Source organism: Scylla paramamosain, chromosome 43 (genome assembly GCF_035594125.1).
Source record: "Scylla paramamosain isolate STU-SP2022 chromosome 43, ASM3559412v1, whole genome shotgun sequence".
NCBI classification, from domain to species: domain Eukaryota; kingdom Metazoa; phylum Arthropoda; class Malacostraca; order Decapoda; family Portunidae; genus Scylla; species Scylla paramamosain.
In genome coordinates, this window is record NC_087193.1 from 1,527,263 (window position 1) to 1,541,838 (window position 14,576).

The 14,576-nt window shown below is 42.6% G+C and overlaps 1 protein-coding gene across 1 annotated transcript in view; it reads right to left on the reverse strand.

Moving 5' to 3' along the window:
• Nucleotides 1-402: 402 nt before the first annotated feature.
• The window catches only part of LOC135093457 (serine/threonine-protein phosphatase 6 regulatory ankyrin repeat subunit B-like), a 72,516-nt gene continuing 58,342 nt past the window's right edge, over nt 403-14,576 (reverse strand). The window contains exons 5-7 of the mRNA XM_063992736.1: nt 9,645-9,914; nt 8,576-8,983; nt 403-2,541 (exon numbers count right to left, since the gene is read on the reverse strand). Of these exons, the coding sequence (XP_063848806.1) occupies nt 403-2,541; nt 8,576-8,983; nt 9,645-9,914 (2,817 nt within the window). The remainder of the gene's footprint in view (nt 2,542-8,575; nt 8,984-9,644; nt 9,915-14,576) is intronic.

The following is a 14,576-nucleotide window of genomic DNA, read 5'->3' on the forward strand; positions in this document are numbered from 1 at the left end:
TTTTAAACTTTTGGTATTCATTTGCACTTAATTTTGAGATATATCTAGAACCTGTTTCACCATACAACATGTAAGTTGACTATTATCTTATACTATTGTATTTGCTGGGCAAATGTGGCATTTACCTCAGCTTGTACTATTACAATACTCAGCCTGCAGTATTATAGGAGCCAACAAGTGTACACAGATGAGCCTATTAAGAGAGTATTTTCTCTCACTAGGCTCGCACCATGAAAATCTATATTTTTCTTTGTATCAGTTTCACATCTAATTGGCTATATAAACTATTGAATATGAAAATCAAGCACCAAGCACTTGTGTTCCCGTGTGTGTGTGTGGAAGGTCTTACGATGCGTGGCACAGCTCACAGCTAATGATTATGAGCATCTGCATCTTCTGCATCTAATACTTTCGTCGCCACGGCCTGGTTGTTTTGGCTGAGGCTGAACCAGAGCACAACTTTTCCAAACCCTCCTCCAGACACTGTACGATGACGGGCGCCCCGTCCCCAGGCTTCCGCCCCTCACAGTCTCCTCCAAAGTAGGCGGAGCTGTTTTGAACTGCCAGGTGCTCTCGTGACTCCTCTGGGTTCGCACACATCAATCTGAATACCTCCACCAGCCATCTGGCAGGGTCCCCCTCCCTCCCCAACCCCAACTCCCTGCTTTGATTCCTCTTCTGTCCAACACCTAACTCCTTTGTATGGTCCTCCTCTTGCCCAGCCCCCAACTTCTTGGCATGGTCCACCTTCTGTCCAGTCCCCAACTTCTTGGCATGATTCCCCTTCTGTCCAGCCCCCAACTCCTTGGCATGGTCCCCCTTCTGTCCAGCCCCCAACTCCTTAGCATGGTCCCCCTCCTGTCCAGCTCCCAACTCCTTGGCATAGTCCCCCTCCTGTCCAGCCCCCAACTCCTTGGCATGGTCCCCTTCCTGTCCAGCTCCCAACTCCTTGGCATGGTCCCCCTCCTGTCCAGCCCCCAACTCCTTGGCATGGTCCCCCTCCTGTCCAGCCCCCAACTCCTTGGCATGGTCCCCCTCCTGTCCAACCTCCAACTCCTTGGTGTGGTTCTGCTCCTGTCCAGCCCCAAGCTCTACCTTACTCCACCGCCTATGCTCCAGCCACCGCAGGAGGGCGTTCTTGAAGCAGAACCCACTTGGCACCGCGATGTTCCACTCACGTGTGGCAAACCATTTGAAAAAGCTCTTTTTGTGCCGCGGCATCCAGCACTTGGGCTTGAGGCGGGAAAGAAGTACTTTTCCCATCAGCTGTACCTGGCGCTCTGCTGGTGTCAACGTCCCCAGCACCTTAGCTTCTGTCAAGGCAAAGCTGCAGCGCCATGTTCCATCTGCAGCATTACTGAGCTGCATGGTGGTGGTGTCTTTAGGAGTGAGGAAGGGTCTGGAAACTTGTTCTAGCCATGGCACCTCAAGCACTGGCACTAGGTCCACGCCGACCAACAGCAGTGGATACTCTTGCCCCTGCCAGGCCAGAGAGAGTCCCACACCCACTTGCGTGCTGGTCAGGCCTGGCGGCACCAGGCTCAGTCTTTTGTCCTGCAGGGTATGGCTAACGAGGCACCGGTGCACCTCCTTGTACAAACTGGCCATAAATCTATTACCCTCAAGGTGGGGATTGTCAGTCTTTACAGAAATCTGTAACCTGCCCTTCAGAGGGGCTTCCTCCTTCCCTCTCTTACTAACAGTTATTCCTATGTCATCCTTGTGAATCACGAGGTTTATGTCAAATTCATCAGGGGCGTAAAGCTTAGAGCCATCCCGAGAACTGCCTGCCAGCCTCAGGTCACCACAGTAGGTGGGGTCAGCGGATGACACCTTATTCATGATGATGCTTATTTCTGCCATGACCGCCTCCTTTAACTCAAGGGCCTCGCCCTTTGACAGATCCACAGCCACCTGCTGAGCCTCCTTCTGCAGCTTTTGCAGGCCTAAGGATTTCACAAGATTTCTTATGATGCTTTCTGGGCTATGACGGTCGACTGTATCTAATAGGTTACGCTTATATTTATAATACATACTGTGAAACACTTTAAAATTTTCTCTCACTTGTGTGGCCGTGGTGCCTGCGCGGCAAGGAGGGTCCTGTGTCTCTTGGTGTGCCAGGAGTTCAAAAGTACTTTTGTGGCCAAACATGGCAGCCAGGTGGCAGGGCGTCTGGCTATAATTGTCCTCCTGCTGTCTGTTGGCGCCGTTGCTCAGCAGCAGTGCCACGCAGCCATCCTGGCCATGTGAGGCCGCCTGGTGAAGGGCGGTGATACCGCAGGTGTCATCCAGCACCTCGTCCACGGGGAAGTGACCCTCTTGCAGTATAAGGTAAGTCAGCTGCAGAAGACCTTTGCGTGAAGCCAGCAGCAGGGCGGTGCGGCCATCAGGTGAGGAGACATTCTTACCCATGCCCTTCTTGTAGCTCTCAAAAAGATCCTCCTGTATACAAAGTGCTATCCGTGCTGCGGTCTTCTCATGATCTGCCTTCAAATGAAGCTCCATATTCTCCAGTTTTCTACGCTCCTCCGTAAAGAGCATCTGTGTGCAAAGAGAAAAAAAAGAGCGGTGAATATATGAACACGTAAATAACCATTTATTGCCATGTATACATAGGTATGTTACATAAATCAAGGATTATGTATGTATACTACTATTTTTCTGCTGAATTGGAGTTCTTTAGCAGACAAGATTAAAAAAAATACAAATAGCTTAATTGGTCAATTAATAGAATCAATTAGTAAGTTATAGAATAAATTACCATAATTAAGCTGCATAATATTCATAATATGAATAAGAAGTTTCTTCTGCAAAGGTAGACTATTGAAAAACGTCTGGTTCAAAACTTAGTATGATATTTTGATAAAGGGATGCTCGAAACTGTGACTATATAAAATCCATATTCATGCTTAAGGTTTAGTGATCACTAGCTAATAACCAAAGCATTTTATTTCCTGTGTGGTTTCTTAGTTTTATAAATATAAAAACAATGAAAGTGATTTGTGTATAGATGAGAAATTAAACAATGTCATTAATGAAGCTGTGGACTAGAATTTTCCCAGGGAAAGCATACATCTTATTATTTATTTATTTTTATTTATTTATTTTTTTATCACAATGATTTTTTTTGATAAATGACGGCCATGTGTTAGTCCAGATGAGAACACAGAAAATCAGAAGAGGATAATATATGGTACTGCATACACTAATGAGTAACTTTATTGTTAAATAATGTCTTATCACGTACAATATTCTACACACTTTTGAAGCGTTACGACACGTGTCATCTATGGGGCGGGTTTCCAATTTAAATTTTCATCAATCTTGTTTCTGAAAATTTCTTGTCCGGTTTACCTGGTTTACTGTCTCACCTTCAATTTCTAAAGGTGGAAAATAATCCATAACTGATGTGTTCTCGAGATATTTAATTTCAATATGTTACATTTTATCCATTGACAAGTGGCTTTTAATTTACTAGTTGCATTTGAATCTAGGCAAAATATATTTTTCTTGGTAATTAACATTTATGTCAATGGCATATATTGTGAATTAAAATGTTCTGCTCGATATATATATATATATATATATATATATATATATATATATATATATATATATATATATATATATATATATATATATATATATATATATATATATATATATATATATATATATATATATATATATATATATATATATATATATATATATATATATATATATATATATATATATATATATATATATATATGAGGAGGAGGCAGTAGACACCTGCCGAAACGATAATTACTCCCAGTGAGGTCTAAAGCACTGTTCAGGGGGTGCTGTGAACTTATCATTAAACCCAGCTGTGACCTCACTGAACGTTTCCCTTTGTGTCTCACAACACAAGGGGGTAGTCACAGCCTGCCCTCTAAAGACAACTCTCTTCCTCCACACAAAACTACAAGCACCTAATAACACACACACCCTTCACTCAAAAATTTTAAAATCATGGCGACTCCTACACCAGCCTCGGAGTCCCCATCTGGGGAGGGGACCATAAATGTCCCCAGGTCGGACTGCCTTTCCGTCGACGACCCTAGGTGTCTTGACACCCCCCTCAACTTTTTCTTCATTAACTTCTGCAACATTCGCGGTCTAAGATCTAATTTTCAATCTGTAGAACACCACCTCTCCTCTTCTAAACCTCATCTTCTTTTCCTCACTGAAACTCAGGTGTCTGAGGCAACTGACAGTAGCCCCTTTTCTGTTCCCTCCTACTTTCTCTATCCTCATTTTCGATCCAAAGCTGGATGCTGCGTTTATGTGCGCAATGACTTAACCTGCTCTCGTGCCCACGCTCTTGAATCTTCCGAGTTTTCCACCATCTGGCTACGACTACAGAGTCACTCTCATACTAAATTTATCTGTGCTGTATACATCTCTCCTAACTCCTCTGACTATAAGAAATTCTTTGACTACTTAACTTCCAAAGTGGAGCACATTCTGATGCTCTTCCCTTTTGCAGAGATCTCCATTCTTGGAGACTTCAATGTTCACCACCAGCTTTGGCTTTCCTCTCCCTTCACTGACCATCCTGGTGAACTAGCCTACAACTTTGCTATCCTCCATGACCTAGGGCAATTGGTGCAACACCCTACTTGTATTCCTGACCGTCTCAGAGATATGCCCAACATTCTTGACCTTTTCCTGACCTCTAATCCTTCTGCTTATGCTGTCACCCTTTCTTCTCCGTTGGGCTCCTCCGATCACAATCTCATATCTTTATCTTGTCCTATCACTCCAATCCCTCCTCAGGATCCCCCTAAGCGAAGGTGCCTCTGGCGTTTTGCCTATGCTAGTTGGGGGGACCTGAGGAGGTATTTTGCTGATTTTCCTTGGAATGACTACTGCTTCCGTGTCAGAGACCCGTCTTTGTGTGCTGAGCGCATAACAGATGTGATAGTGTCTGGCATGGAGGCGTACATTCCTCACTCTTTTTCTCGTCCTAAACCTTCTAAACCTTGGTTTAACACAGCTTGTTCTCGTGCTATACATGATAGAGAGGTGGCCCACAAAAGGTACTTAAGCCTTCCATCACCAGAATCTGATGCACTTTATATTTCTGCCCGGAACCATGCCAAGTCTATTCTCCAACTAGCCAAAAACTCCTTCATTAACAGAAAATGTCAAAACCTTTCAAGATCTAACTCCCCTCGTGATTTCTGGCATCTAGCCAAAAATATCTCCAATAACTTTGCTTCTTCTTCTTTCCCTCCTCTACTTCAACCAGATGGCACCACTGCTATCACATCTATTTCTAAAGCTGAACTCTTTGCTCAAACCTTTGCTAAAAACTCTACCTTGGACGATTCTGGGCTTGTTCCTCCCTCTCCTCCACCCTCTGACTACTTCATGCCACGTATTAAAATTCTTCGCAATGATGTTTTCCATGCCCTCGCTGGCCTAAACCCTTGGAAGGCTTATGGACCTGATGGGGTCCCTCCTATTGTTCTCCGAAACTGTGCCTCCGTGCTTGCACCTTGCCTAGTCAAACTCTTTCAGCTCTGTCTGTTAACATCTACCTTTCCTTCTTGCTGGAAGTTTGCCTACATTCAACCTGTTCCTAAAAAGGGTGACCGCTCTAATCCCTCAAACTACCGTCCTATTGCTTTAATTTCCTGCTTATCTAAAGTTTTGAATCTATCCTCAACAGGAAGATTCTTAAACATCTATCACTTCACAACCTTCTATCTGATCGCCAGTATGGGTTCCGTCAAGGCCGCTCTACTGGTGATCTTCTGGCTTTCCTTACTGAGTCTTGGTCATCCTCTTTTAGAGACTGGTGGAACTTTTGCTGTTGCCTTGGACATATCAAAAGCCTTTGATAGAGTCTGGCACAAAGCTTTGATTTCAAAACTACCCTCCTACGGTTTCTATCCTTCTCTCTGTAACTTCATCTCAAGTTTCCTTTCTGACCGTTCTATTGCTGCTGTGGTAGATGGTCACTGTTCTTCTCCTAAATCTATTAACAGTGGTGTTCCTCAGGGTTCTGTCCTGTCACCCACTCTCTTCTTATTATTCATTAATGATCTTCTAAACCAAACTTCTTGTCCTATCCACTCCTATGCTGATGATACCATCCTGCACTTTTCCACGTCTTTTCATAGATGTCCAACCCTTCAGGAGGTAAACATATCATGCAGGGAAGCCACAGAACGCCTGACTTCTGATCATTCTAAAATTTCTGATTGGGGCAAAGCAAACTTGGTATTGTTCAATGCCTCAAAAACTCAATTCCTCCATCTATCAACTCGACACAATCTTCAAGACAACTATCCCCTCTTCTTCAATGACACTCAACTGTCCCCCTCTTCTACACTGAACATCCTCGGTCTGTCCTTTACTTATAATCTGAACTGGAAACTTTACATCTCGTCTCTAGCTAAAACAGCTTCTCTGAAGTTAGGTGTTCTGAGACATCTCCGCCAGTTTTTCTCACCCCCCCAGCTGCTAACTCTGTACAAGGGCCTTATCCGTCCATGTATGGAGTATGCTTCACATGTCTGGGGGGATTCCACTCATACTGCTCTTCTAGACAGGGTGGAATCAAAATCTTTTCGTCTCATCAACTCCTCTCCTCTAACTGACTGTCTTCAGCCCCTCTCTCACCGCTGCAATGTTGCATATCTAGCTGTCTTCTACCGCTATTTTCATGCCAACTGCTCTTCTGATCTTGCTAACAGCATGCCTCCCCTCCTTCCGAGGCCTCGCTGCACAAGACTTTCTTCTTTCTCTCACCCCTATTCTGTCCACCTCTCTAACGCAAGAGTTAACCAGTATTCTCAATCATTCATCCCTTTCTCTGGTAAACTCTGGAACTCCCTGCCTGCTTCTGTATTTCCACCTTCCTGTGACTTGAATTCCTTCAAGAGGGAGGTTTCAAGACACTTATCCACCAATTTTTGACCACTGCTTTGACCCTTTTGTGGGACTGGCATTTCAGTGGGCATTTTTTTTATTAGATTTTTGTTGCCCTTGGCCAGTGTCCTTCCTACATAAAAAAAAAGTATATATATATATATATATATATATATATATATATATATATATATATATATATATATATATATATATATATATATATATATATATATATATATATATATATATGTTACAGTCAATACCTGAATCCAGACAATTTGTAAAGTGACTTATTTTTTCAGGCAATTTGTGAACTGCCTAACCTAACCTAACCTAACCTAACCTAACCTAACCTAACCTAACCTAACCTAACCTAACCTAACCAGGCAGTTCACAAATTGCCTGAAAAAATAAGTCACTTTACAAATTGTCTGGATTCAGGTATTGACTGTAACATATATATATATACTCGTATATACTCACTTTTGGTCTCTGAATTTTCTGATTGGGTCAAAGCAAAGTTAGTATTGTTCAGTGCCACAAAGACTCAATTCCTCTATCTATATCGCCATAAGTAAGGACAGCATCATTAAATAAATAGATAAATAGAAAATGACTAAATCCCCAGGGCCAGATGACATCTTCCTAGAGCACTGAAGGAGTGCAAGGGTGAGCTTAGCAAGCCATTGCTGCAGTATTTAAGGAGTCACTAGAGGAAGAAGTACCTAAGGGCCAATTTCACAGTCGCTTGGTAACATTTCCTGGTGTCAGGCATTACCAACACCTCGAGCCAATTTCACAGTTGGTGTTTTCATGGTTTTGGTAATCCCCAACCTGATGACTATCATGACAAAACGAAAAGCGCTGATTCGGTAAGGCTGGTATGCTGGAGTGGCCTCATTAGGTAAAACTAGTCAATTTTTGACAAAAGAATTAACCTTGCCAAAAAGGATAAGGATGTAGAAATAAGTCACCAGTGCCTTCAACACGCCATGTCCATTATTATGGTGACATCTTGTGACTTAAATTCCTCCCTTTGAATGTTTGTCTGACATCACCAAACTCTGCTGTGTCAGCCAGCCACATAAAGTCATCTATTCTGTCCCTCATGGCTGTACACACAATTTCTTGGATTGAAATATTTTGGGTTTATTGAAAATCATTCTAGCCTACTATTTATGAGACAGTTACTTTATTTCTAGGTGAAATTATGATTTTTTAATCATAATATATGAAAAAAAATTAGCAATGAACGTAATGAGCTGAACATTAAGCTAAACCTAGCCTAACCAAACCCAGCCCTCTGATGGAAACAGTAATGTTATTTCAATATTTTCCAATATTTTTCTTAGATGACAAATTCAATATACTTTATGCATGTGTCAAGATTATTACAGGAGTGTGACCAAGGAGGCGTAGCAGATGAAATAAGGGAGACAGGTGCTGAAGTTTTTTTCATCAGCTGTTGAAGTGAGTTCATGTCGCCATCCAAATTCTTAAATTCTACCATATTAATATTATAGCCTATGAAGTGTTGCTATACTGTTAAATGTATAAAACGATAACGTGGATGCTGTTTTTGTGTCGATAGATTTCCTTACTGGTGTATATAGTAGTAACAGTAGTAGGAGGGAGAGAGAGAGCACGCACAGACAAACAACCTCACCTGCTCCAGCTTCTGTTGCTCCTCGTCAGGCATCATGTGTAATGGAAGGCGACCATGTGTGTCTGGCACATATGGGCAGCCCCCAAGGTCCCTGATCAGCAGCTCGGCCATGCCTTTGTGGCCAACGTCCAGGGCAGTGTGGAGGGCACTGCCACCAGAGGCTCCATTAAAGACTGTCCACGCTCCTGCCCTATGCAGGAAGGTGGCAGTCACGGGGCAGTTGGCAGCCACGGCCTTTGCCAGGAGGACGCTCAGTGCTGGCCGGTCAGTCTCCTTTCCCCATCGCCAGGCTGCCTGCCAGGGAGTATTTCCCTCAATGGTTTTCACCAGATTGTCGATGCCCTTGACAAGGGTGCTGCTAACCTTTTTCAGGCGACGCTGCTCTGCACGCAGCCGGCAGCAGTAGGCCTGTGAGAAAAGGATGGTCATGACATCAGGTACACACCCTGTGCAAAGAGAGAGAGAGAGAGAGAGAGAGAGAGAGAGAGAGAGATAGAGATAGAGAGAGAGAGAGAGAGAGAGAGAGAAAGAGAGAGAGAGAGAGAGAGAGAGAGGTGGGGCAGCTATGCTGAAGTGTCACTGTCACAAATCTAAAAATGCATGTACGAAGTCTTACCTAGTCTGAAAAAAAAGAAAGAAAAATACAAAACAGAAACATTCTCACATTATTCCAACTATTAGGTTTGACAAGCATTATTACAATTACTTTTAGGGTTATAATGATGAATTAACATGGATACAACTATTATGACATCTACTTCATTGCTTGTTCTAAACATTACACTGAAGTGTCCTTTTATGAAATGACAAGATTCTGTTGCATGATCTCTAATGTTAGACAGCTTTCATGTGCTACAGGTCTGTCATGCGCAGCATTAAAACCTGAAACTGAGGATATTGAAACACAAAGGTTCATCCACTAGAACTAACAAACCTATAACTCATCCAAGTTTTCAAACACTTTCCACACTGCAAAGGAGTCAATGCTAAGACTCAGGTCCAGTACTGGTGCTCGTCCTTACCTTTACAGTGAAGTAGTTCTGTGACAGTAGGAAGGGTAGGTACTCACGGTGGTGAGGCTGGCCAGCACCCTGTGAGTCACGTCGGGGCTCTGCCAAGCCTCCTGCAGCAGGCTGGCAGGCAGCAGTGCACCGCTAGCCAGCAGCAGGCTGACGGTGTGTATACGGTCAGTGGTGACAGCCAATCTGAGGATGGAATGGCCACCCAGGAGTTCTATGGGCGCACCCTTACACAGGAGGGTGGACACCGCCTGCATGTCGTCCCGACGACTGACTGTTGAGAGCAGCTCTTCATGCAGGTGCTCACGAGGCGCATTGCTCTGCCGGAGAGAGAAGGGAAACCATGGTACTGATGGTAGTGTAACGAAAGGTATATAATATAATATGATGTAATAATATAATAATGTTACAGTTTTCAGAAAGTTTCGCTTGGTGGCGACGTAAGTGTTCACTGGTGGTTGTGGCAATGTGCCAGTGTGCATTCTTATGGCCTGTGTGTGTCTGTGTTTTTTTTTTTTTTATGTAGCAGGGACACCGGCGAAGGTTAACAAAAATCTAATGAAATAAGTAAGCCCACTGAGATGCCAGTCCCCGAGCAGGATCTGAAGCGGTAGTCAAAAACTGATAAGTGTGTTGAAACTTGAATGTGTCAAGTGTGTTGTGATTTGAAGGAAATCAAGTTACAGGAAGGTAGAAATACAGAAGTAGGCAGGGAGTTCCAGAGTTTACCAGAGAAAGGGAAGAATGATTGAGAATACTGGTTAATTCTTGCATTAGAGAGGTCGACAGAATAGGGGTGAGAGAAAGCAGATAGCATTGTGCAGTGAGGCCGTGGGAGGAAAGGAAGGCATGCAGTTAGCAAGATCAGAAGAGCAGTTAGCATGAAAATAGCATTAGAAGATAGCTAGAGATGCAACACCAGCGATGAGAAAGAGGCTGAAGACAAAAGCTTTTAATTTCACCCTGTCTAGAAGAGCAGCATGAGTGGAAACCACCCCCCACCATGCGGAGCATACCCCATACATAGACGGATAAGGCCTTTGTACAGAGTTAGCAGCTGGAGGGTGGGGATGAGAAAAACTGGCGGAGACGTCTCAGAACACCTAACTTCATAGAAGCTATTTTAGCTAGAGATGAGATGTGAAGTTTCTAGTTGAGATTATAAGAAAAGAAAAGACTGAGGATGTTCAATGTAGAAGAGGAGGATAGTTTAGTGTTAGAAATGAGAAGAGGATAGTTATCTGGAGGGCTGTGTCGAGTTAATAGAAGGAGGAATTGAGTTTTTGAGGCATTGAACAATACCAAGTTTGCTCTGCCCCAATCAGAAATTTTAGAGAGATCAGAAATCAGGCGTTCTATGGCTTCCCTATGTGAACTGTTTACTTCCTGAGGGACTGGATGTCAGAAAAGATGTGGAAAAGTGCAGGGTGGTATTATCAGCATATGAGTGGATAGGACAAGAAGTTAATTTAGATCATTGATGAATAATAGAAAGAGAGTGGGTAACAGGACAGAACACTGAGGAACACCACTGTTAATAGCTTTAGAAGAACAGTGACCATCTACCACAGCAGCAATAGAACGGTCAGAAAGGAAGCTTGAGGTGAAGTTACAGAGAGAAGGATAGAAGCTGTAGGAGGGTAATTTGGAAATCAAAGCTTTGTGCCAGACTCTATAAAAAACTTTTGATATACCCAAAAGTTTCACTAAAATCTCTAAAACAGGATGACCAAGACTCAGTAAGGAAAGCCAGAAGATCACCAGTAGAGCAGCCTTGACGGAACCCATACTGGTGATCAGATTGTGAAGTGATAGATGTTTAAGAATCTTCCTGTTGAGGATAGATTAAGAAACTTTAGATAGACGGGAAATTAAAGCAATAGGATGTTAGTTTGAGGGGTTAAAACGGTCACCATTTTTAGGAACAGGCTGAATATGGGCAAACTTCCATTAAGAAGGAAAGGTAGATGTTGACAGAATTGAAAGGACTTGAATAGGCAAGGTGCAAGCACAGAGACGCAGTTTTGGAGAACAATAGGAGAAACCCCGTGAGTTCCATAAGCCTTCGGAGGGCTTAGGCCAGCAAGGGCATGAAAACATCATTGTAAAAAAAATTAATAGGTAGCGTGAAGTAGTCAAAGGGTGGAGGAGAGGGGAGAACAAGCCCTGAATCGTCCTAGGTAGAGTTTTTAACAAAGGTCTGAGCGAAGAGTTCAGCTTTAGAGATAGATGTGATAGCAGTGGTGCCATCTGGTTGAAATAAAGGAAGGAAAGAAGAAGCAGAGTTATTGGAGATATTTTTGGCTAGATGCCATAAGTCACGAAGGTAGTTAGATCTTGAAAGATTTTGACATTTTCTATTAATGAAGGAATTATTGGCTTGTTGAAAAACAGACTTGGCATGGTTCTAGACAGAAATATAAAGTGCATGAGATTCTGGTGATGGAAGGCTTAACTACCTTTTGTGGGCCACCTCTCTATTATGTATGGCATGAGAACAGGCTGTTTAGAAGGTTTAGGTCGAGAAAAAGAGTAAGGAATGTATGCCTCCATGCCAGATAATATCATCTCTGTTATGCACTTAGCACACAAAGACATGTCTCTGACACAGAAGCAATAGTCATTTCAAGGAAAATCAGTAAAATACCTTTTTAGGTTTCTCCACCTAGCAGAGGCAGAATGCAAGAGGCACCTCCATTTAGGGGGATCCTGAGGAGGGATTGGAGTGATAGGAAAAAATAAAGAGATTGTGATGAGATGAGCCCAACAGAGAAAAGAGCGTAACAGCATAAACAGAAGGATTAGGGATTAGGAAAAAGGTCAAGAGTCTTGGGCATATCTCCAAGGTAGTTAGGAATACAGGTAAGGTGTTGCACCCTACTTGTGTGTGTGTGTGTGTGTGTGTGTGTGTGTGTGTCATTCACCTGTGGTTGTCAGCTGGTCATCCAGCCAGTCATTCCTACGGAAAGAGCTCAGAGCTCATACTGACTTATCTTTGGGTAGGACTGAGACCGCTCACACACCACACACATCGTTTACCAAAGTTTTAAGGTTTGTCAGCCAAGACTGGCAAGCCTGTATCACCCAAAACATCGGAGTATCATAAGTTGAGTGTCAAAAAGCAAACAGTATGGAGTGATGTCAACACAGCACAAGAAAGAGAGATCTGCGTCCTTGACTCATAAATAAAAACGAATGCTTGTGAATCTGGTCATTAGTCACAGACTAGTGCTGGTAATAGTGGCAACTACGCCCTCATCGGTAAGAAAACGGCGAGAAAACGGAGAGAAAAGTTGCTAGGTGTAATCCTGCCAAGGAGTTTAGAGAACCAGGAGGGGTTAGCCCCCTGGAGCAGGACGGAGAAAATTTTAGAGGCCGGCACAGCCGCTAGATGGCAGCGTCATATATTAATGTATATTGATTGATGATGTATATTGCTACCAATCCTTTTCAGCTCATATACAGAATAGGTAACAGCCAGAATGAGAAGAATGAATGCAGGACTAAGTGGGGAATGATAAGATGTGTGTGCTTTACTATGCAAATAAGAACATAAGAACATAAGAAATAAGGGAAGCTGCAAGAAGTGACCAGGCTTACACGTGGCAGTCCCTGTATGAAATATACCTACCTATTTACATCTATTATCCCCATCCATACACCTGTCTAATCTTTTAAAGCTTTCTAATGTCCTAGCACTAACAACATAATTACTGAGTCCGTTCCACTCATCTACCACTCTATTTGAGAACCAATTTCTTCCTATTTCCTTAACCTAAATTTTTCAAGCTTGAACCCATTATTTCTTGTTCTACCCTGGTTGCTGATCCTAAGAATTTTGCTTACATCCCCTTGTTATAACCCTTATACCACTTAAAGACTTCTATCAGGTCCCCTCTTAACCTACGTCTCTCTAAAGAATGTAAATTTAACAGCTTCAATCTTACCTCGTAAGGAATACTCCTCATCTCCTGTAACCTTTTAGTCATTCTCCTCTGTACTGATTCTAATAGACCTTTATCTTTCCTGTAATGTGGGGACCAGAACTGCACAGCGTAGTCTAGATGAGGTCCGACCAGCGCTAAGTATAACTTTAATATTATTTTCAGCTTTCTACTTTTAACACTCCTAAAAATTAATCCTAGTACCCTATTTGCCCTGTTCCTGGCCTCTACACATTGTTTTCCTATACAGAGTTCAGAGCTAACTATAACTCCTAATTTTTTCTCGTACCCTATACCTACCAGAGTTTCCTTGTTTAATGCGTACCTATTGTGTGGGTTTCTTCTACCTACACTAAGTACTTTGCATTTGTTGATATTAAATTGCATTTGCCATCTGTCCATCCATTCATTCATCCTATCTAAATCTGCCTGCAAGGCAATGGCATCTGCTTCTGACCTAATTGATCTACCTATCTTTGTGTCATCTGCAAATTTACTAACTTCACTACTGATTCCACTATCCAAGTCATTGATATATATATTAGAAATAACAATGGCCCTAATACTGATCCCTGTGGCACTCCACTAATTACATGACCCCAATCAGATTTCGAGCCGTTTATTACAACTCTTTGTCGCCTGTCGCTAAACCATAACCCTATCCAGCTTAACACCTTCCCATCTATCCCATGTGCCCTAACCTTTCTCTGGAGCCTTTGATGGTGTACCTTGTCAAATGCTCTACTAAAGTCCAGATATAAGATGTCATAACTATCACCATTATCTACTGCCTCGTACACTTTACTGTAAAAACTTAACAAGTTTGTCAGACAAGACTTACCCTTCGTGAAGTCATGCTGTGACTGATTTATCAAGTTATGTTGTTCTAAATGTTTCCTAATATTCCTCGGTATTACTGACTCCAATATTTTACCTACAACTTAAGTTAAGCTGACAGGTATATAGTTAGGCGCTAAAGTTTTATCTCCTTTCTTAAAGATGGGTACTACATTAGCCTGCCTCCACATTACTGGTACC